Genomic DNA, 23,003 nt, shown 5'->3' on the forward strand with positions numbered 1-23,003 from the left:
CTTTATAACGGACTCTAACCTGTTATCAAGTGTTATATATTGCTACATGCTTTCAGTGTAGTCTGGAAATGGAACAACTTGACGACTAGAGTCTTTGGGGCCAGATTGGTGGCAGTGGTCGTGCAATGAGAGGTTCTGTCTCCTGTCAGGCCAGGTTACAAGCATGACAAAGTGGAAACAATACTGGAAGTTATGACATCAGTTCCCAGGAATGTGTTGTTGAGCCACAGTTGTGTAAAAGCCATTTCTAGGTCATTGGAAGGAGCAATTTTAATTTTACTTGTTTTGAGACTCTTTCTCATTGCTACTCACCGGATGACTTGCTTATGAAGGTCGTCCTGAAAAGTTTTTTACAATGAACTCTTGCTAGTTCATGATTTGATCAGTCATGTTGATATATCTGGATGTCCCTCGGAACTTCAGCTATTTCACAGTGTGTTTTTTATTTTTTTATTTATTTTATTTTTAAAGATTATTTATTTATTTGACAGAGAGACAGCCAGCGAGAGAGGGAACACAAGCAGGGGGAGTGGGAGAGGAAGAAGCAGGCTCCCAGCGGAGGAGCCCGATGTGGGACTTGATCCCAGAATGCCGGGATCACGCCCTGAGCCCAAGGCAGACGCCTAACGACTGCGCTACCCAGGCGTCCCTACAGTGTGTTTTTTAGTAGTTCTTGCAGTCTTATCTTGATTTAGCACTTTGCTGTTTGCTGCTTCAGTAACACTAAGATAATGTGACTGCTTAAATTTTCTGAGTACGTGTCATCCATGTCTACGTTTCGGAGTCCCTTTCTTCATCTTAATAAGCCTTTGGTTAAATGAGTAACATAGAGAAGCACACAGAGGACTCAGAGCTAAAAGCTTTAGTTAGTGAAGTATGCTTTTTTACGTGTTCTACATGACTTGGCATAGGAATTATGATGATGCAAGAACATGGCAGAATATGGTGGATTTAAGATTGTAACAGTTAAAAAAAAGAATTTAACCATTTTTATTTGTTAAGTACTTATTACAGGTCTTGGTACTCTTAATTCTTATGTGGAAAATAGGAAACGGAACTGTCACTTTTTATGCCTCCTATCTACGGGGTACTCATGTAGTCTTTATTGCAGTTCTTTGGGAAAGGTATTATAAACCTCATTTTACAGATGAAGATACTGTGGGTCATGAAAATACAATTTCTTGCTTATAGGTGATTGCTGCTGATACTTGAGGATTTAGGTAGGAAGTTTCCTTGGGTCTAATAATATGGCTTGAAGAAAATTATGGATATAGAGGTGGAGGGAAGGACATTCTAACTTAATAGAGAGCGCTCTGACAAAAAAGAAGTTAGAAATTATAAAGTTAATTGTGATTTTTAAGATTAATCTAAATTTTTTTGTTTTAATATGATATACCTCAAAGGGACTGTTTTACAGTTAGATATGTCTCTATATTTTCTTTTGTACCTTTGAAAATGTTATCTTACATGCTCCTCTAAAATCAAGCTAATCAAAAGCTTAGCTTCTTTTTGCAGTCACCCTCATTCTCTCCAGTTACAATTAAGTGTTCTCTGCTATGTATCATAGCACCATCCACCAAAGTGCACATTCTACACAGTGCTTTTTGAGAGTGTGTCGTGAAGGTTGTTACTTTGCCTTATTCATCTTCATTTCTTTTACACTGTTCAATAAAGTTATTTGGCCATTTTAGGTAGGTTGGATTCTTTACAAAATGAACCTTTAAAAATGCATTACTTATTTATACAGAGAAAACTCCATTAAAATGCTTATGGAGGAGTAAGAGGGAATTGGTGGAGGCAGTTGTTGTTGGAGTATTTTTCCTGCCACAGTGGCTATGGATTGAAAAGTTAAAAGACCATTCCTTTAAGTTTCCTGGAGAGACTGAACTAGCTGTATCCAACCAAAGTAGATGCGATAAGAAAATCTGCCACAATTAAATTTTTGGAAGTTTTCCCCTTTGTTTCTTTCTTTTTTAGAGACATTAGAAGAAATGGACAGTGAGTTGCTCAAGTGTGAATTCTGTGGGAAGATGGGATATGCTAATGAATTTCTTCGGTCAAAACGATTCTGCACTATGTCCTGTGCCAAAAGGTATTCCTATTCCCTTGACTTTCCTAAGGCGGAAACCAACAACTATTGTAAGAAAGCCAAAAATCTTGTAGAGTTTGCGTCGCCAAAACTAGAAACTATAATATAGAGGAAGAATATCAAATAGGCATTATCTGGAGCTACTTTGATATTAAGTTACTAAGTTTTGTTCTGTGAGTTACAATATTCATAACATTTACAGTGAGTTTTACAGCATATTCTCACATTGAAGTAGCAATCTCTTGGTAAGAATACGCTTAGGAGAATGTCTCCTCTGAACAGACCTACTAGTCCTTAAGGTATCAAAATAGTATTTATCACCTCATGATTTCTGTCTCACTGCCTCTCTCTTGTTTGATCAGTATGAAAATACCAGGATTTACTTTGTTTCGTTTTAAACTGTTTTTATTATACCCTGTTTATCCTAGGTTTTTAAGTTGGATAGCTGCAGCACAAGTTCCCTACATTGTTAAATCATCAGAGAGCAAATAGGTCTTTTCTAAATCTATTTTCAATAGTAATATTATAGGTAAACTGTATTCATAACTAAAGAAATGTTCAGTATCTTCATTGTTTTCATCACAGGTTTAGTTTCCATTAAAAAAAAAAACCCTCTGATATGGATGACAAATCCTAATATAGGTATTTACCACTAGAGGTAAAGTGTATGCACAGGTTATTTTGAAGTTCGTTCTCTGTTCCAAGAAGTGATTATTCTCTCAAAGAATATAAGTAAGATCTTTTTTTTTTAATTTATTTTTTGAAAGATTTTTATTTATTTCACAGACACAGCGAGAGAGGGAACACAAGCAGGGGGAGTGGGAGTGGGAGAAGCAGGCTTCCCACCGAAGCAGGGAGCCCTATGCAGGGCTCGATCCCAGGACTCTGGGATCATGACCTGAGCTGAAGGCAGACGCTTAATGACTGAGCCACCCAGGCGCCCCAAGAATATAAGATCTTAATTGTTTTTATCTAGGGATTTTCTTGCATGAACATTTTATTTTGTATGATGCCACTACAATATATTTAGTAAAGCTTAAGATAAATAAATAATGGGAGTTTTTTCCTCCAAAAATGGCTTCATTTGGTTTCTCAAGTTGTCAGTCTTTCATTCACATATTATCTCGTGTTATTGATAGCCTTAACCAAGTTATGTAACTCCTGTTTTAACTCGGGAGTTTTCCAGTTTGCATACACCACAAGAAAGATGGGTGGCTCTCTAAGTCATTAACAATGAGGGGAAAGGATGGCTTTTCAGACTATTTTAAATGTCTTGACTATTAAATATTTCAGAACATTTAACACTATCATCACTCCTCCCAGAGATGATTGCTGAGTTCAAAGTTATTATACCTTTAGGTGAACCTCTTTAGGGGGTAAGGGATCCTAATATAAGGGGAACGCAGAAGAGAGAGCAAGGAGGACAGGATGAATTAGGTCAGGGAGGAACTGCTATCTACATGTCTGCCTTGGGGATCTAAATATTTAGTGACTAAATAGCAAGTGCAAGGTTAGTCTGTTCTCTAGTCAGTGGGGAAGGAAATTTTGTAGCTTACTGTGAATGGAAGTCAGAAACCTGTAGAGCTGAGCGCACAAATCAGCATATTGAACTCAGCAGGGGCTTGCTGAATCGTTTTAGGGTAAAATGAAGTGGCCATCAGGGCACTTTTTTAAAAATCTATTTTTTGGGGAAAATATAGCCTATTCATTTTCATAGCACTCTTTACTTCCACCCCCTGATATTTTCATAAAACGTAGATGAGGAAAATTTATTTTGGTGTTTCTGTATTGGTCCTAGAGTAGTTATCAATAACAAAGTTCATTGGGATTTATTCTTGTCTTTTTTCTGAGAAATCTTCTAGAGCAAAGGAGTTTTGAAAATAAGAAATCACAGTGACAGTTTTATATGTGTAAAAAAGGAACTACATTTTTTTTTTTGCCTTTCTTTAGCTTCTCAGAAATTTGTTTCTTGATTATTTTTCACTCTTCTTTCTAGGGAGGGGGTTGGCAAACTACCCAGGCCAAGTCCTTCGTGTAGCCCGTTTTTGGATGGTGCCTGAGCTAAGGATGGTTCTTAAATTTTTAGATGGTTGAGAAAAACATGAAAAGAAGAATAATACTTCATGACACATGAAAATTATGTGAAATTCAAATTTTGGTCTAAGTAAAATTTTATTGTAACATGGCCGTGCTCATTGTTATTGTCTATGGTCGCTTTCATGTTACAGTTCCAGAGTTGAATAGTTGTGACAGAGGCTTGTATTGTCCAGAAAGTTTAAAATATTTACTGTCTGGCCCTTTGTAGAAAAAGTCTGCCGGCCCTGTTCTAGGCCTTGAAACCCAGTAAATAGCACAGGACTCTTTTAAACTGTCAGCATGCCTTATAAAGGTCTATATTAAAAAATACTAGTCTATTTTGATAAAATGAAAATAATCTTTCAGCTAACTTTAAAGAATTATGTGTATTTGAATTTCCTGAATAGTGAGAACTATGAATTCCTTGTGTAACTCTGAAATCTCAACTTTACATTTTCACTTTTTGATTTCAGTAATATTTGAAAAACTTTTTACTAGCCATTTGAGATTTCCCCCTCTTCTCCCTTAACTTCTTTATATTAATCTCTCTTCAGAAATGATTACTTGGGAAAACACCAGTTTGAACATCTACACAATTCATTCATAACGTTGTTTTCTCCTGACCCTTGAATTATTTTGCAAAAAATCGGTTATCTGTATTTTGCATGAAGTTTCCCACTACCATGCTGTTATTAGGAGAAAATATCAATACCTTGTTGTAGGTGTCCAGTAATGTATTGAGAGCTATATTATGAAATATACAGAGGCCATTTTTGACTGTCAGCATAAGTAAATCCATTGAACACTGTGGTTTACTTTCTGAGGTATTGCAGGCCTTAATGAAGTATCTGGCACTTACTGATTCACAAGTGCACTTTAAAGTCATAATTAAATACAAATGGAGTGTTCCATATATTGCTTAATATTTTTTCTTACTTGAATTTCTTAGGTACAATGTTAGCTGTTCTAAAAAATTTGCACTTAGTCGTTGGAATCGTAAGCCTGATAATCAAAGTCTTGGGCATCGTGGCCGTCGTCCAAGTGGCCCTGATGGGGCAGCAAGAGAACATATCCTTAGGCAGGTCTGTAGAAACCTTGCTTCAATGTACTATACCCTTTTCCGAAATGCAAGGAAAGTGCAATGCTGTATTTTACTTGTACTACATTTTCCAGCTTCCAATTACTTATCCATCTGCAGAAGAAGACTTGGCTTCTCATGAAGATTCTGTTCCATCTGCTATGACAACACGCCTGCGCAGGCAGAGTGAGCGGGAAAGAGAGCGTGAGCTTCGGGATGTGAGAATTAGGAAAATGCCTGAGAACAGTGACTTACTACCAGTTGCACAAACAGAGCCATCTATCTGGACAGTTGATGATGTCTGGGCCTTCATCCATTCTTTGCCTGGTATGTAATGCACCACTTAGGCCTTATATTTTTCTTGTGCATTCACACACAGGAATATTAGATCCATCCACACCTATTGCACAAAAGGGCTAGAGAAGTACTATGTATATGTATTAATTACATGGCATTTGCTATTGAAATGTGATCTGTTTCCTCTTGCTTATTCCCTCAGCACAACTGGGTATTTTCTCATACCCCCCAAGTCGATAAAAACTGACTAGTCCTGCTTCCGCTGTGACACCTCAGCCTGTGAAGATATTAAAGGTGCTCTCTTCTCTTCAGTCTGATTTCTCTCGAGAGGTCAGTAGAGAGATTGAGTCAGACACTTCTTCCCTTCTGCTCTTCTATTTTTCTATTCTATTTCCTCTTTATTTCCTTATTTAACCTTTTTTAAATAAAATAAGAGAGACTATATATATATATATATATTTTTTTTTTTTTTTTTGCATTTTAGAAAGCTAATCAAGACCTTTTAGAATATGATAACATTTTGGTTTCTTTTTAAAAAATCAAGCTGGTTCTTTTAAAGGAAGCTGCATTCCTTGATTCTTTTCAATAAGTAGACATCAAGAACACTTCTACAATTTGATTTTTTAAGTAGACAACTAAAATTCAGTCATGATATTCCATTCTATATTGAGGGTAACTTTCTTATTTATGTTTTTCTGCTCTCTCATTTTGGTACTCTTTCCATCAGCTTAATTCTTTGTGTTCTTTATCTTTTTTCCTTTAATGCAGCAGTCTTTTATATCTACTTTCTCCAGGGGGCTGGTAAGGTGACTGCACCATTGCTCATGATCAGACCCACACTGATTATATATGTTAAGACTATATTTTTTTAAATCAGCAAATCTTACTCATTTTGACCTTATGAATGTAGAAAACAAGGAGATTTTTTAAATGTTTGCTCCATTTTGATTTTATTGTGAATCACACTATTTCTCTTGATACAAGCTTTCCAGAAAAATATATCCCCTTTGACCTCTACAGACTTAATAAAATTAATCCGGCTGTTTTTGCTGATTAATCTTTCTGTGAAGGTAACCACTATCTCAGAAGCAAACTTAGAGTTAATGTGCTGAGTGAAGAAAGTATATTCAGAACTGTTACTGCTTTAAAAAAACAACTGCCTGCCATTTTACCTTATATCAACAGAATTCTATGGTGTTTTATTATTTTTTCAGTAGCTTGTTTCAGAAATGCTAAATAAGTTTTTTATTTTTTTTTTAAACAAGATATGGTCACTTTTAAAGAAAGATTGCAGTTGTTTAAAGAGAGGGCACATTTTTCATGGAAGATTTTTAAACACATACCTAAGGAGACGTAGGTGTGAATTAAGTGCTAACCATATAGGTTTTGAATCCGCTTTAAAACTGATATGTTAGAAGATGGTGAGTCTTCACTGGTTGTGGTTTTAATATTTAATGACATAAATTTTAGTTTTTAGACCAGTCTAGATATCTTGAATTAACACCAGAATCTCTGCTGATCCCCTGGGGTTGGACTTTGATTCTGTCATCTTTGGTAGTCTCAGTCTTCCACATGGAGCGTTGGAGCTGTTAGCCTGATTTCTCATTTGGGGAAACTATTTCCTTTTCTTTGGGGAGGAGCGTTGGTTCATATCCTGAGGAAAGTAATTGGTCAAATAATTAACAAATAATAGGTCTCTGATTTTTCCAGCATCTCATATGCTTTTTTTTTAGGGCTAATTTTCTAACTTTCCCCAATATCCATTTGCTATGAGGTTACTCTTGGCTGCTGTATTGGAACAAAGGCTAAACTCCTTTGTCTCATTCTTGCTTCATTTCAGTTAAAAAAAAACATGATTGCTTATGTTTGAGATGCTTACCTTAGTTCATCAAGACATAATTTTGTTGCCAGTTGTTTAGAGAACATTACTTATCATTAAAGGGAAACTGCTTTATAATTTAGAATTGCTTGGTACTGTTTAAGAGTCTGCTTTGCTTTTAGTGATTAAATGGGAGTACTTCCAAACTGCTTTGACGGGCTAAATAACAGGCTTATTTATGTGATCAGTTATATCTTCTTTCTCAGTGTTTCTCTCTGAATAATCCCTGTGGCCTAAAGTAAATCTCATATCAGAAAATGCTTTTGTCTTCATTTCTCTATGTTCCTCTGGCCTTTGTAATCATCTTTTGAGCCTCTTTCAAGCTCATTTGGGGCTGCGTTGTTTTTCTTCCCCCCAAGTGGTCTACTTCCAACCTTTCCTCATAGACTGTACAAACTTACAAATTTTGTAATCTCTTGTATTTTCTTTCTTTCCAGTTGAGATAGGCTTCCCTAATCAGGGCACCTATATTTACTCCTGGAGTTTTCTCTCTTTTTTGTTTAATGTCATCTTGTGAACCATCCTGGTGGGACCATATTAGAGCTGTATGCTGTATATCCAACCTCAGAGCTGCTACCAAACTGAAAAATTATTTTCTTCTGGGCTGTCTGGGTGGCTCAGTCAATTGAGTGTCTGACTCTTGGTTTTGGCTCAGGTCATGATCTCAGGGCCTTGAGATTGGAACTTGCTTAAGATTCTCTCCCTGTCTCTGCCCCCCCCCCATACACACTCGTGTGCGTGCTCTCTAAATTAAAAAATATATATTTTCTTCTAATTTTTGTGCATTAAAAAGGTCTCTATGGGAATGATTCTTATTTTCAATTAACTGTAGTTATCTTAACTCTTGATACAGTGCAAAGGTCAGTTTATTCTGTATTGATTTGTGAATCTGCAGATTTGGTTTCTCTGTAGGCATATTATAAAGTAGGAATTAACCTAAAAACATATGACTATTGGTTTTCATAATACTAATATTAGGACTTGTTTATGTAATATTAAGTGGCAGGTGATATATTTTCACCAGCCTTACTGAGATCATTTTTGTGCAGAGTGTTTTGTTTTGGGTTTAGCTGGAAAAGTGGCTGGACATTGCAGACCTCAGTTGGGACTTGTCCAGTTGCAGAGGTCTGTGCCCATCTGATAGCTGCTTCTGGTGACACAAAGCCAGCAATGCTGACTGGTTGCTGCAGTTGGGGTATGTTTTACACGAGTCCCTGGGGGCAGTAAATCCTTTTAGAGAAGTAGATTCTAATGTCAGAAACTCATCGAACTTTAGCTCAGTATACCTTGAGCATCTAAACAGTTTTTGAAAATTCATTTTTCTTAAATGAGTTTCTGGAAAAATATTTGCTTCTGCCTTCCCCCCTTTTTCTTTTTTAAGTAACTTTATTTTTTCATTTCTATACTAACGTATAGCATAACTGCCCTTTGTTGTGGTTGGCTTATGAAGTTGTGATCTAAAATTCTGAAGATAATGCATTCCTACACAATTGTGCGTTTCCCGAAACATTTTTCGTTCTTTATTATTTTGCTAATACATTTACCTACTACAAGAAGACATTTGAAGAGGGATCTCCCAGGACAGAGGAACAACACATGCTGTATATTTCCTCATGGAGAACTCCTTGTTTCTATTCCCAAATGTAGCTCTTACAGTCCTCATTACTTCTCATTGCTCCTGTTTTCTGAATCTAAGTAAGTCCCGCCCTGTCTTTCTCTCTCTTCTTTTCTTTCCTGTGTTCTTGTAAGTAAGACTGAAGAGAGAAGAACATTAGTTATTTCATAAAAAAGAAGGATGAAGTCACAACTAGATGCAAGATTAGTCAGTTTTGTCTGCCCAGTTTTGAGAGCTACCTCTGGGAAAAGAAAGGGAGCTTTTCTATGGTGAGTAATCCCATTTTAACTGTATAATTTCTTTTATATGGTAAATGGGCAAAACCATAACATTCTGCTTAGGGTACTTTTGAAATGTCAGTTTTTAAGTGTGAGAAATTAAAAGAGAGAAATTGAAAAGCTGGCTGCTATATGTGAAACAGGAAAGAAACAACTAACAGAGAAGATGGGAAAAGAAATAACCAAGAGAAAAGATGGCCATACAGCTGAATACCGAAGAAAGTGTATTACTCTTTCTTATAAATAGTTCCTCCGTAGCAGATTCTATTTTGTTTATTGTTCGTTTATTCACTCATCCAGTCCTTCACTTATACAGAAATGTATGTATTTAGCACTGAACAATGCTTTGTGCTTGGTACCGGGGTTATAGGGATGACATCATTTTATGTAAACAAGTGGATGATACATTTGCAGTAAGAAGGATAATCATTCCAGCAAAGTTGTGCTCTTAAGCAGTGTAATGTAACCATTTCCATTATTCGTTATCTTTGTGTTTTCTCTTTAGAATGCTGATTTGCATAAAATAGACTTGAAACTATTAGTTTTTACTCTTAAATTCATTTCTATAATTCCACTGTCTCTTATAAGGAAGCTTCCACATTATTGCATTCTTTCCTTTCTTGGTTCCTTAACTCATTACCTTCCCTGGTCCCTGGTTGTTTCTTTACCGTTAGTGGGGAAGTTTATTGAGTAAGCTGGCTGTGCAAAATTTGGTAGATAATAAAAACGTTTGAGGTTCAAGTAGATGTTAGCATTGTTACCTGCTAAAGCACCTGGTTTATACTGAGAGATAAAATATTATTTGGCAAGAGATTAGGGAGCAAGCTCATCATTTCAATGGGAATTTATGTTTTCTTATTAAAAGTGGAGACAAATCCAGTGATACCAAGATTTGAAGTTGAAATTACAAGTCAGGCAGTGTAATACATTTCAGCAGCACTGCAGTAGATTGACACTACAATCTTGTTTCAGTTCTTTCCTGAGTGAAAAATAAAAATGTTTTACATGTGCTTGGCAATTGAAGATTGTAAATTAGAATAAGGTACAGATGATAATGAAAGTGGTACTCTGGCACTTGAGAAAATATTTCTAAATTGTTACTCAAATGACAGAACATTGTATTTTATTTCTCTATACCTGTACGTGAAGGGTGTATCATACAAAGACAAGTTCATGAGGTATATTAACTAGTTAATGCAAACTCGTGGTATGTGTGGTATGCTTTGAGGTAATACCATTGTCTTTTTTGTCAAGGTATGTTATATCTGAACTGATGAATCTACATTTTTCCTGACTCTTACTAATTATTTCTATAATAATATTTTTAGAACAAGAATTCCAAGTAAATTGCTTTACCTGGATTTTGAATTCTTATTTTCAGAATGCCAAGAAATACTCTCTTCTTCAGGAGTGAACCCAAGACCACCATAAATAAATTTCATTTGTTTCTCAGCCTGTATTTCAGATACTCAGACCCACTGAGAACATAACTGTGACTATTAGAAGTAACATCTGATTTTATGTATTAATGCTAACTTCCTTCCTCTGATCAAATTCCAGGCTGCCAAGATATTGCAGATGAGTTCAGAGCACAGGAGATCGATGGACAGGCCCTTCTTTTGCTAAAAGAAGACCATCTTATGAGTGCAATGAATATCAAACTAGGCCCAGCCCTAAAGATCTGTGCACGCATCAACTCTCTGAAGGAATCTTAACAGGATCATGAGGCTGTGAGAAAACAGCAGTTTTTACTCTTCTTAAACAGACTTGTGAGGTAAAGGCTCAAGTCGGCCTAGAATATTATCATATATTGTGGTGGATAGCCAAGCACATTGGGATCTCCACGTCAAAAGCTGACATTTCTTCTACAGATATAATTCATCATACATTTTCATAATTAGCCAACATTGGTAAAATTAATTTTACAGGTTACATGCAACAACGAAAGACTGATATAGAGGGCCATGATATTTTTCAAAGAAACGTGTTATACTAGATAATTTTTTAAAGGTGATGTTTATCGTTAATATAAAGAAACCTTTTAAAAGTAATTTAATGATTTACATTTCTCCTCTTTTGATTCGGTTTTCTTATACATTTTTCTACCCTGTAAGTTTTCTATAGGTTGTCATGAGGGATGTAATTTAGGAGTAATTTAGGAATAGTTTAGGAGTCCAGTGACTGGAATTGTATGCAATGAGATATCAGTGTGCATTTTAAACAATATGTCTATCAGACAATGGCTTTGTCTATAAAAAAGGATTGCATTCTAGCATGAATAATACTGATCTGGAAGCCAGAAGAGTTGCTTTCTCTTCCAAACTTGGCTAAGAATTTGGTGCGGCTGAGAAAGTTAGTTTTGCTCTTTGTTTTTGTATATTTAAAACAGTGGTTCTCAACAGAGGTCCGTTTTGCTCCCCAGGGGACATCTGACAATGTCTAGGGACATTTTGGTTGTCACAGCTTAGAGGGGCTGGGTAGGGTTGTTACTGGCATCTAGACCATGGAGGACAGGGGTGTCGCTAAACACCCCCCAGTGCGTGGGACAGTCCTCCAGAACGAAGGTTTATCTGGTCCAAAATGTCAAGTAGTGTCAAAGTTCGGAAACCCTCATGTAGGAGTGATAAATGTTGCTCTTTTTTCCCCAGAGGGATATTTTGAAAAGATGGGGCACAATAAGGAATACATGATATGTGAAGTATTTCAGATAGCATTAATGTCCTGCTGATGTATGTTTCCCAGTTTTACGCATACTAGAAAAAAGGGAACAGTCCACTAAATTGACCTGTAAAATAAGGACTAGCGTACAAATAATTTGACTTTCAGAAAGTACAGATTCATATTAATTGTCTTTCATATCTGCTTCTCTGCACTGATGAAGGCATAATGTGATTATACCTTATGAACCAGTGCATAACCTTTGCAAGTAGTCCAGGCTTACTTGGCACGACAGAAGTTTGTAGTGGATATGTGGTTGGTCTTTGGATTTTTCTCTAAGCTTGAACATGCTGGGTCTAGCTAGAATGCACATTCCTTTTTCCTTGATTAAACCCTTGCATGCTTCCTACAAAGTACCCACCAAGTAATATCTCTTGGATCATCAGACCTAATTTTGTATGTAAATGTTTTAGGGAAAAAAATTTTAAAGCAAAAATTTTCACTGAATAGCGTCCTATCAGAATTACGACATTAAAACAGAATCGTTGTGGGAGCCATGAGAGCCTTATAGTCCTGGACATAAAAAAATTTGTTTTAATCTTTTTTTTTTTTAAATCATTGCCACAGGATGGAAATGTTTTAAAATTGAAGGACTAGACACAGATACTTGGCAGAAGTTCAGTAAGTGGGGAAGAGTCCATGGGTTTCAGTCATTGTCACTGCTCTTTTCAAAAAGATTGTGTTGAGCTAGTAGAGGACTAAAGATGTCATTAAAGACATCACAGATATTTATCTTTCGGCTTTGTGTACATTAGAGAATGCTGATTATTTTTATACAAAATACAGCGGGTAATTTTTTTAATCTTTAGATGCCTCTTGTTTGAATGTATGCTTTGTGGGATTCTTTTGTGCAGTAATGCTTTGAAAAAAGATGTTTACTGATAGTTACGTGTAGGATTAGAATGTGTAATACAGTGTAAGGCTCATGTTCCAGACCTACAATAGCTTGTAGTCTACGTTACATATTTCTTTATATCACGTTTTTAGTTACTGGATTAAAGTTTCAAGGACAGGTCGGTACTCTAAGGTCAATTTTCATTTGTTAGCAGTTAATCGTTATGACAGAGTTATCATATGCTTGACTTCCCCCCTAATCTTGCAGCTTCAGAACTCAAGTGTAGGTTAAGCATTAGTAGCAGATGGTCTGCTGTAGGGGGGTGGGTGTGGAGGGCACAGGGAAAATCTCCCCTGGAATTAAAACTTTTTCATAGGTAATCCACAAGCAATTGATTATTTGGGGATAGAATCCCCTAGCAATAATGATTACTTCCCATAACTATATTATCTATAGCCTTTAAGGTATTAACTTTGAACTATGTATAGGTTCTCCTTTTATTTACTCCCTTTTCCTAGTATCAGTCATTATATACTAACGGAAAGCCCCGGTGCCTAGCACTGTGTTAAATATCCAAGAAAGCTCTTATAAGAAGGGGGTTTTCCATTTGATGAGAGCACCTTATAATCTTAAATCTTGTAATACTCTCGAAAGTAGTCCAGATCATCTTCTCTTGTTCTCACTTAAAACATACCTAGAAAACATACTTGGTTTTTCAAATGAGCTATTTTATTTAGAAATGGCTTATTTGCTCAATTGGTAGTTTTCCCTGTTGATGCCTCTGTTTCTTTCTAGAGGATTTAACCATCTTAAAGTCAGCTTCAGTTATGTATGATGGATATGGACGATAACACTGGGTGTCCACCTCTCTCCTAAGTTCTAAGCACAGTTCTAGTATGATGTAGGTGGGGACAGTGTTATTTTCTTTCTCCTTCATGCTACTAATTGTTCTAGGATTTTCACTGAGAAGGAATGACAAAAAGGGGACATGGGAAGTTCTTCCTACTTTTGCTACCTAAGTTTGCGTTTTTTGACTTCTTTAAACTGATGCACTCTTTTCCCATTGTGGGAAATAAAACCTACACGTTTCAAATTTTATTTGCTTTAAGCCATGTGTTCCTAAGAAAATAACACTGAGAGAGCTGGTTTGTAAACGTTTTTACGTGACCTGGATTTTCATCAAGCCTTGTGTAGGCACGTGTCTGACAAGCTATGCAGCTTTCATATAATCACTATCGTATAAGGCAGAGTGATATCCCCAAACCTGTCACTTTTTAAGTGGCATATAATTATTTCCAGGATGATACTTTTAATTTGCTGTGGCATCGCTAAACAGATGTTTTTCTTAGTCTCAGCTTAAGGGCTGTCACATAGGAATAGAGAAGGTGGGATGGGGGGGAAAGACATGTTAGTGAAGAAGCTTGAGAATGGGAAAGAGGCAGACAAGAGACCTGCCACTTTGCTTATCCCACTTCAACACTGAACAAATTTCTGCACTTTTAAAGTTAATATTCATGATTTACCTAGTTTTAAATAGAAATTATTTTTTTTTAGGTAGCCCATTGTTTGTTTTTGTTTCCTAGTGTGTTTAAACACTTAGAACTGTATGAAGTATTGTTGTGCCCATGCCTTTGAATAATTTTTGACTTAGCTAATAATCTTCATATATCTAGTGTGAAATTATAGTCAGACATTTATTCAAATACCAGTGTGAGACTGAAATCTGTTACAGTGTTCCATATCACAGACTTGTTTAGTTAAATGTTATAAAGTCCTGTTATTTGCATTCGCAAGCTTCTGGTACCATCACACCATAAGTATGGTAGGAAGGCAATATATAGATTATATACTCTTAGGTTGTGTTTACATGTGTGTAAACTGTTTCGGAAAGAATAAACTATTATAGATGGATGGGAATGATGCTATCCTCACAGCCATATTCAGTAGCTGAAATCCTGATTGGACACACTGTTAAAAAGTTTTAAAGACATTTTAAACTAGAACCATGTGATTATAGTTTGTGGTTAGAAGATCCTCACCCTTAATGAATGGCAGGAACACAGGCTGCCTGTGTGCAACTGGCCCCGAGCCTGACCCGACAGCCTCAGAGGGCCTTGCTTACTGCTTTCCTCCCCTAAAGCCTGTTCTAGCCCGAAGAGAACTGTGGGAAAACGTCTTAGACACCTTTGTCTGAAAATCCTTAGATTTTGTAGTAAGGTTAATTTTAGGAAGGCAATTGGGGCAAGACTTTCTAAGACCTAACAGTCATGTTTCAGTGAAACCTTTGGGCAGTGGAAACTGGCCCATCTATGCACAATGTTTAGTCTGTTTCCTGTATACCATATATGTAGCTGGGCCTTGAGGAAGCCTTTCCAGGGAGAAGGATAGGGAAGTGGAGGAAGAGACAAACAGGAGGAAAAGCATTCCAGACTCAAGGGGATAGTACAGTTAACGGAGTGAGGTTGTGTAGTGTAGATACGACCTTCATTTCAAAATAATACAGTGTAACGGTTGGATCCCAGTTACAGCAATAAGATTCACCTGTAATCATACTGGTTCTTTCACTCTGTCAGGTGATTCTGCCCTTAGGAGGACTTCCTGCCCCTAAGTTAGTTAGTGATTTTTGACTTCAGAAAAAGGTGACAACTATTGTATTTGGAGAATATCTGTCAAAAACTCAAAGGTTAATTGTTACAATTGAGTTATTGGAATTATAGAGGAGAGTATCCATTTTCAGATACCACAGTTGAATCAACCTTGTAGATTGTTATAAAGGCATTTTAAGATACTATTTTGCTAGGTTGTATTTAAGAATTGGATGACTAAAGAGCTATAGCTTTCTCTTTATGGATTTCAACAGAAGCCTACCTCTATTTGATGCACAGTAGTGTGGATCATGAAATGAATGGTTTAATTCACATTCATCAATATTGGTATTTTATCAGTCTATTTAGAGCATTTGATTTCATCTTAAAGATTGTGATTCAATTTAGATAAGCACAAATACAGTATTAGAAAAATCAATATGCAATCTTACTAAAGTTTAATTTCAACCTATTATAAGCTGTACATCTTAAAAAAAATTCTTTGGGGAAGACATTCCTTTTTTGTTAGTTCATAATATGTACCACTATATAGTTTCCTTCATAGCAGCAATACAAGCCATTTCTTCAATAATAAAAAAATGTTGAAAATTATATCACCTTCTTTAGAAAAAGTTTCCTAAATTTTTAAGAATTTAAAGTTTTACATATTATTTTTTAGAGCTTAATCTATTCTAAAATAATACTATGAGAAAGCTTTTTTTGAAAGTTGTAAAGCACTAATACAAATTAGCATCAGTTTCCAAAGCACAGTGTTTGGCTTTTTCTGAACTTTCACTTGAGCTCACAGACATTAAAAGGGAGTGGTCTCCCCCCTCCTCAGTTCTGAGGCCCAGCTTCTCTAATGAAAACCCGTTCTACTCGAACCCATGAACACACACCTCTTAAGTGCCATGTTCATGGGACCCTCTAGGAAAGGTTTTCCATGAATGTTTCATTTTTTTTTTTATAGCTTGTGAACATTTAATTTTATTTAAAGATGACAATTTTAATCTCAGATGTTGGAGAAGAGGGTACATTAGAGAAGTGTTTGTTCCCACTACTTTTGAAAAGTATAATTGCTCTCAGTGATATTGATGGCGTCAGTATGAATCCACAGAAAGAAAACCTGTACAAAGGTTTTAAAATGTATTGTTGAAAAGAAGTCTAGTGATGAATTTTAATTCAGAAAAAAAGAAAATATAAATTTAAAATACTGTTATGCTAACATGCATAGTTTTTAATATAAGAGTAATTTAGTAAGTCCTTTTAGAACACCTATTTAAACTGACTCCAGTAATCTTCTTAAGGATTGATAGTAGCCATCATTTATTGGCTTAAAAGTTATGCTTTAGGGAATATTATCAGTGTTAAATCCATGTGTTGTGGAGCTTTAATTAATGGAGGTGAAGAAGTTGGGGTTTATGATAATGGTGGGGCTGGTAGTGAAATAAACATCAATCTGTTTTAGAACGGAGGAACTTTTTTTTAGTCTTGCCTCAAGCAAACCAGAAGGGTCCATTGCTTAAAATCTTTGTTCAGAATGTGTTGTTAAAAGTCGTCTTTTTGTTTTAGGTAGTACTAAACAGTCTGCTTCAGTAGTAAATAATAGCTGAACATAATCATTAGTTAACATGATGAAAGAAGATAAAACGCTGGTTGGGGGGCTGGGAGTTCTACTTGCAGTTGTGGACTTAGCTGCGAGTGACACCTTCAGCCCTTCCTTAGCCTTTAATCTGTTCCGTCTTCTGAATTCACAGTACGGAGCCTCTACGACTCAAAAGGCTGATTTTGGTTTAAATCATCTTTAAAGCACCTCCCAGCTCGAAATCTGTGATTCTAGGCCACAAATTGGGGTATTTTTAAAGTTGCTTCTACTTAATTCTCTTTCACTTTTTGATGGTTCATTTCATACTAAGAGTTTTTGCTGAAAGGTAATTGTTAAGCGTCCATTTCCTGGGTCACCTGCAGTCTTTGTTCTCTTATGGATTAAAGTAGAGAAGGAAAATTGTACAGACAAGCAAATGAGGGCATTTTTCTAAATGCTTCCTACTAGTTAACTACTGAACATATGAACACATATGAACATTGTCATTCATGCATTGATCCATTCATTTAGCAAACCATTTGAACACTTACTATGTGCAATGTGTGGTAGACATGACTTAAGGATCTGGTAATAAGTACACAAAATCTTCCAAACAAAATTCTAATTGTGGCTTTAAACGAACATGGACATTGTTATCATTACTTACTGTACTGAATGTAAAGTTGGAACGGAGAGGAAATTTTTATGCACTGGGCAAATAAAGTATTACACTAGATGACATCTGAGGGGTCTGAGTGAATCACAGCACAATATTCCTAACACATTTCACATACTAATCAGTCAGTCATATACCTGATTAGAGTACAAAATCAAGGGTACCTGATAGGGATTTCCATGTTGAGACTGTTGTAACAGCCCATATTTCTCAGAGTTATTTTGACACTTGACTATTCCAGAGGTGTTGCTGTTCAGGGTGTGGGACAGAACAATACAGGGAAAGAAGCTGGTGCTGATTTACTCTACTTTTTTAACTACAAAAGCTTTACACCCAAGTATTGACGGTGGAGTAACTTTCTAAAACTGAAAAGTCTCAAAGGAGATCGCTAAACAGGTTTGTTTTTTATTGTCTTTTGTTTATAAAGCAAGAAATTACACAAAATTTATTGTTATTACAAAATCTACTTTTTAGAAAGCACACATGTATTACATAGTAAAAGGGTTTCCTTTAAAATGCAGAACTGGTCAACGTAAAACATTCCATGCTTGAATTGACAACGACTTGGGGAATAAATATCGAATGGCACTGATTAACTGGGTAAAGTTTCCTTAGCACTTGGGGGTTCTGTGAAATTACGTTCTAACCCCTTCTGGTCAGCATCACACATTAACATCACTTGACGCCAGCATTCTCCATGAAGATACAAAGTGAAAATATCTTTTTTCCTCACCCCCTCAATATAAAAATAATATTAAAAAAGACCTTTTATGCATCATAGTCACAGCTTTTAAAGCAAGAAGATGTCCCAATACATGTTAGATTAGAATCTAAAACGGATTGAAAGTAGAACACTGACATCTGAGTAACCAGATAGTCTCGGCTTAAAAAAAATTGGCCATGGTCTTAGTTAAAATTTACTTTTAAAATGTTTTAATTTACCTAACTTTTCAAATATGTTATGCTGTCAAAATAGCTATTGCATACTTTTTGTATATGTATTTTTAAATTTTAAAAAGCTAACGGAGTGTGCAAAGATGGTATAATTTTAGATGTCTAATTGCCAGTACACTTAATTAGATTCCCAGTCAACTCATTCAGAAGTCTGGTCTTGTTTTTTCCACTGGAAAAAAAAAAAAGTGAGTTCTAAAAACTATCTTCAGAGTGAGGAGTGAGCTGTGGTGAAGGCTGGAGTTGTAGACGCAGTGTGCAGGGGTACTGACAGGAGAGGCGAGGTGGGCATTTCAAGCCTCTGTTAAATTACTGCTTTTGTCTTCTTGTTTAAAAAAGTTACTTTGTTGATTTAACAAAGGCGAATTGTGGTTTGTTTTTTTTTTTTTGATGCTTCAAGCACATGTTAACTGATTTTTAAATTCCTTTTGGTTCCTCCCATTGTTCTAAAATAGGACTTTCATATTACTAAAACCTCAAAAGCTCATCTACCCAGGTTGAACAAAGCATCACCGAGGGGAAAGGAAACCTTTTTTACTTTTACAGAAAAAACAGCTGTGTTAAGATTATGTATAGATGTGTTCTTTCCATTGGATATTGTGTTAGAGTCCTCCTTCCAAGAGATGAAATAGTTTTAGCACTCTTAGCATTAGCGTTCCTAGACCGGTGTCTATAGCTACAGTTTTAAAATGTATAACCTGAAAATGAAGTTAATTTTGCATTGTAAGAGCACACCATGATCTATGTAAAAAGACTGTCCATTTGGTGTATTTTTTTAAAAAAGAAAGCACTTTCATATTAACAAGTAGCATGTGTATGAATTTTAGATTTTCATATTTGTTGTGTCTGTATTCAGTGAAGTAAAATTGAGCATTCAGATGTTTGTTGATGGCAACATTAACTGTTAAATTAAAGCACCTTATACTCTGCTGCTTAAACTTGCTTGTAATTGCACCTTTGTTACCTGCACATTTTCACATAGAATATTGTTGTTAACATTGCCTCATGTGGGTCTGGATGGAAGGTTAGTGGGCCTACAGGATCATTTATTTATATTGTTTATATTACAATAATATATTGTAGACCAGTTGTAAGTTCATTTCTTTACAAATAAAAGCCCCTTCCATTTGGCTGGTCTATTGAATAATTTTTTTCTTTAAGCTTATGAGGGCTTTGAAATAGTTACAAAAATCTGCAGAGTGTAAATCTTTACTAATTAAGTACAATATATTTTAAACTATCTCAGTCCTAGGTAATGGCCAGTTAGAAAGTGGTACAGTCGGGGAAAGTAACACCGAGAAGTAGGGGGACCAAGTTTGGAAATGGTGATAGATTACAGACCATATAGTTCAACAGAGTGACTTCAGGTGACTCTGCCATTTCGACCGCTTTACTCCGGCAGTTCTGCCCATCGGGGAGGTCCGGCAATGTCTGGAGACATTCTGCTTGGCTTGTCTTGGGCAGAGGGAAGGCACGCTGCTGAAGACCCTGCAATGCACAGGGCAGTCTCCCACAACCAAGAATTACCCAGCCCAGACTGTGAACAGTGCGCAGGATAAGAAACCCTCCTTTACTTTCACAGTGTGATACACTGCCCGTGTGATTGTGATTTGACATGCAAGTATGTGACATATAAGTTATAAATGAAAATGAATCTGGTATGTCATGGAAAGAGACCTAGTCACTACTCCTAGCTCTGTAGGTGAGCAACTAAAACTTTTTTTCCAGGAATATCTGTATTAAGAAGAGAGAGAGATTTTTGAAAATTACCGACATTTAAGCTAATCTTCCCTTTATGTTAAAAGAATATTTACACCAAATTTTAAGGAAATGATTCTTGATTTTCTTGCTCTGAATTTAATAAAAATGTTTATTTTTTTTTTTAAAGATTTTGTTTATTTAGTTGACAAAGATAGAGACAGCCAGCGAGAGAGGGAACACAAGCAGGGGGAGTGGGAGAGGAAGAAGCAGGCTCATTGCAGAAAAGCCTGATGTGGAGCTCGATCCCACAACGCCGGGGTCACGCCCTGAGCCGAAGGCAGAGGCTTAACCGCTGTGCCACCCAGGTGCCCCATAAAAATGTTTATTTACATTTGTATGTTATTGTCAGGAGAACCTCAGATTTACATAACAGCTTGCATCCATTAGTTTTTTGGGTAACATGAAATCAGTATGGCCAAATATTAACTGGTTTCACTTTGTGTTAAATTAATATTGGTAACACGCAGTGTTCTGAACAGGTATAAAAAACTGTCTTGGAATTATTTTGTTTTTAATACCTAGCCCCAAAAGACACATTCTGAAAAGGTATGAAAGTTGGGGCCGGGGAAGGGAGCTTCAGTTCAGTTCAATCTTTGTAATTCCTTTCCCGTTTGTAAAATTATGATTCTTACTGTAGTTGTCAGTTTTAACGAGTTTTAACATGGCAACATTAACAAATTATTATTGATATAGGCTTTTCAATTTGCTCAAGATTATGAATTGTAAGTGGAATGAAGCAGCATTTCCAGCTGACGAATGGATCCACAGGTAATGCAATGTCTCTTGAATTAAGCTTGTGACAATTAAACCAATAAACTGTAGCAATGAGAAAGCTATTGACGAAGTACAACCACGGAATGTTCATCTCAATATATGCTGGAATCTGTACTTTAAGTAAAAGGATAATTACTTGAAGCAGTACAAATGGTAACCAGGTACCGAGAAAACAGATAATGAACTTGGGCAGGAGCGTTTTTTTAGAGCTCAAAGTGTAACTACAATGGGATGAAAAGGGAAAATATAGGATAGTCTCATTCATATAGGAAGTCATCCTAACAGCCTGTACCAAAGCAGTAACTTCTGACCAAGAGGTTAGAAAAGCCATAAATAAAATCCCCACCATGGCAAATGACAGCCAGTAACTCTGAGTGCTACTGTAGAAAGGACACTGATAAGAATAAATACTCTGTGCCTTCAGGCTGTGGTAGACAGCTGGATCTCCTAAAACGTAAGCAAGGACTGAAATCCAAATTAAAATTACTATAAAGAAATAAAATAATTTTTGACACTTAAATGCAAGCTTTGTGGTTTTAGAGAAATTCAGGTAATAATCTATACAAGCTGTCAGGAAAACTGGATAATGCAGAAAGCCGTAAGTGAAAGAAATAATTTGAGTAAATAGGCAGATGTGGTATTTAGTAAACCTAATACCTAAAAGCACAAAATCCCTGAAATAGAATATAATGGAAATGTTTACTAAAAGTAGAAGATCAATGAATGCTAGTGAAATGCAAAAATATTCCATAAAATTCTGGTAGATGATTTTTCTTCTCATTCCTAGTGTGAGGATATTCAGTAATATTTTCCCAAGTATAATCAAGAATAGCAGACAGTTACCATCTAGAGGCTGATTTGCTTGATGTAACTGGTACTGAAGAGAGCAGTTCTCTGAAGAAAGGGCAGTCATGGTTTTAGCTGAATTGCAGAAGGTCTGCAGAAGTACATGGGATAAAACACTGCTTTACTGTAGTTTCCATCCCTGTAAGGAAAGATGAAAAGAAAACCTGATGCTATGTCTATTTTAAAGCTTTATTCTTGGGGCACCTGGGTGGTTTAGTCAGTTAAGTGTCTGCCTTCAGCTCAGGTCCTGGTCCCAGGGTCCTGGGATCGAGTCCCACATTGGGCTCCCTGCTCAGTGAGGAGCCTGCTTCTCCCTCTGCCACTCCCCTTGCTTGTGCCCACCCCTCATGTCAAATAAATAAATAAAAATCTTTAAAACAAACTTTATTTTCAAAGAACTAATTTAATTCAATCACTTCCCAAATAATTGCAGTTGATCCTTGAACAAGGAAAGAGTCAGGGGTGCTGACCCCTGTACAGTCAAAAATCTGTATATAACTTTGACTCCCCCAGAACTTCACTACTAATATAGCCTACTGTTGACCGGAAGCCTTACTGGTAAGTCAGTTAACACATGTTTTGTATATGTGTTACATACTGTTATTCTTACAGTAAAGTAAGCTAGAGAAAAGAAAATATTAGAAAACCATAAGGCAAATACATATATAGCACTCTACCATATTTATTGGACAAATCTGCATATAAGTGGACCTTTGCACTTCAAACCTGTGTTGTTCAGGGGCCCACTATAAATATATAAATAGGAATTTATATTTCTCATAATACAGAATATGATCAGAAAGAATGTGTACATTTTGGTAATTTTTTGAGGCCCAGATGGTCCAGAACTCTCAGATCTATAAGCAAAATGTTACATATATTACTACAACTTCTGTAAAAGTACAGGTTTTAATAACTTGTAGAGATAGAAAAGTACTACCAGAACCAAAACACAAAAAT

At 36.1% G+C, this 23,003-nt stretch overlaps 2 protein-coding genes across 17 annotated transcripts in view; one reads left to right on the forward strand and one right to left on the reverse strand.

The window, feature by feature from the left end:
- The window catches only part of PHC3 (polyhomeotic homolog 3), a 78,263-nt gene extending 57,740 nt beyond the window's left edge, over positions 1-20,523 (forward strand). For 10 of the 12 annotated variants that reach the window (XM_011226994.3, XM_002920832.4, XM_011226995.3 and 7 more), the window contains 4 exons: positions 1,978-2,092; positions 5,115-5,247; positions 5,339-5,570; positions 10,873-20,523. In XM_011226994.3, coding sequence (XP_011225296.1) covers positions 1,978-2,092; positions 5,115-5,247; positions 5,339-5,570; positions 10,873-11,027 — 635 coding nt within the window. In that variant the 3' untranslated portion in view covers positions 11,028-20,523. Of the gene's footprint in view, positions 1-1,977; positions 2,093-5,114; positions 5,248-5,338; positions 5,571-5,742; positions 5,871-10,872 lie in introns of those variants that run through there. The other 2 variants (XR_857092.3, XM_011226998.3) reach the window with 2 other exon arrangements.
- GPR160 (G protein-coupled receptor 160) overlaps positions 1-23,003 on the reverse strand; it is an 85,598-nt gene that overhangs the window by 18,384 nt on the left and 44,211 nt on the right. For 3 of the 5 annotated variants that reach the window (XM_034663150.1, XM_019801355.2, XM_034663142.1), the window contains one exon: positions 20,633-22,182. In XM_034663150.1, coding sequence (XP_034519041.1) covers positions 21,094-22,110 — 1,017 coding nt within the window. In that variant the 5' untranslated portion in view covers positions 22,111-22,182 and the 3' untranslated portion in view covers positions 20,633-21,093. Of the gene's footprint in view, positions 1-6,904; positions 7,195-20,632; positions 22,183-23,003 lie in introns of those variants that run through there. The other 2 variants (XM_034663167.1, XM_034663161.1) reach the window with 2 other exon arrangements.

Source organism: Ailuropoda melanoleuca, chromosome 1 (genome assembly GCF_002007445.2).
Source record: "Ailuropoda melanoleuca isolate Jingjing chromosome 1, ASM200744v2, whole genome shotgun sequence".
In the NCBI taxonomy this organism is placed as follows: domain Eukaryota; kingdom Metazoa; phylum Chordata; class Mammalia; order Carnivora; family Ursidae; genus Ailuropoda; species Ailuropoda melanoleuca.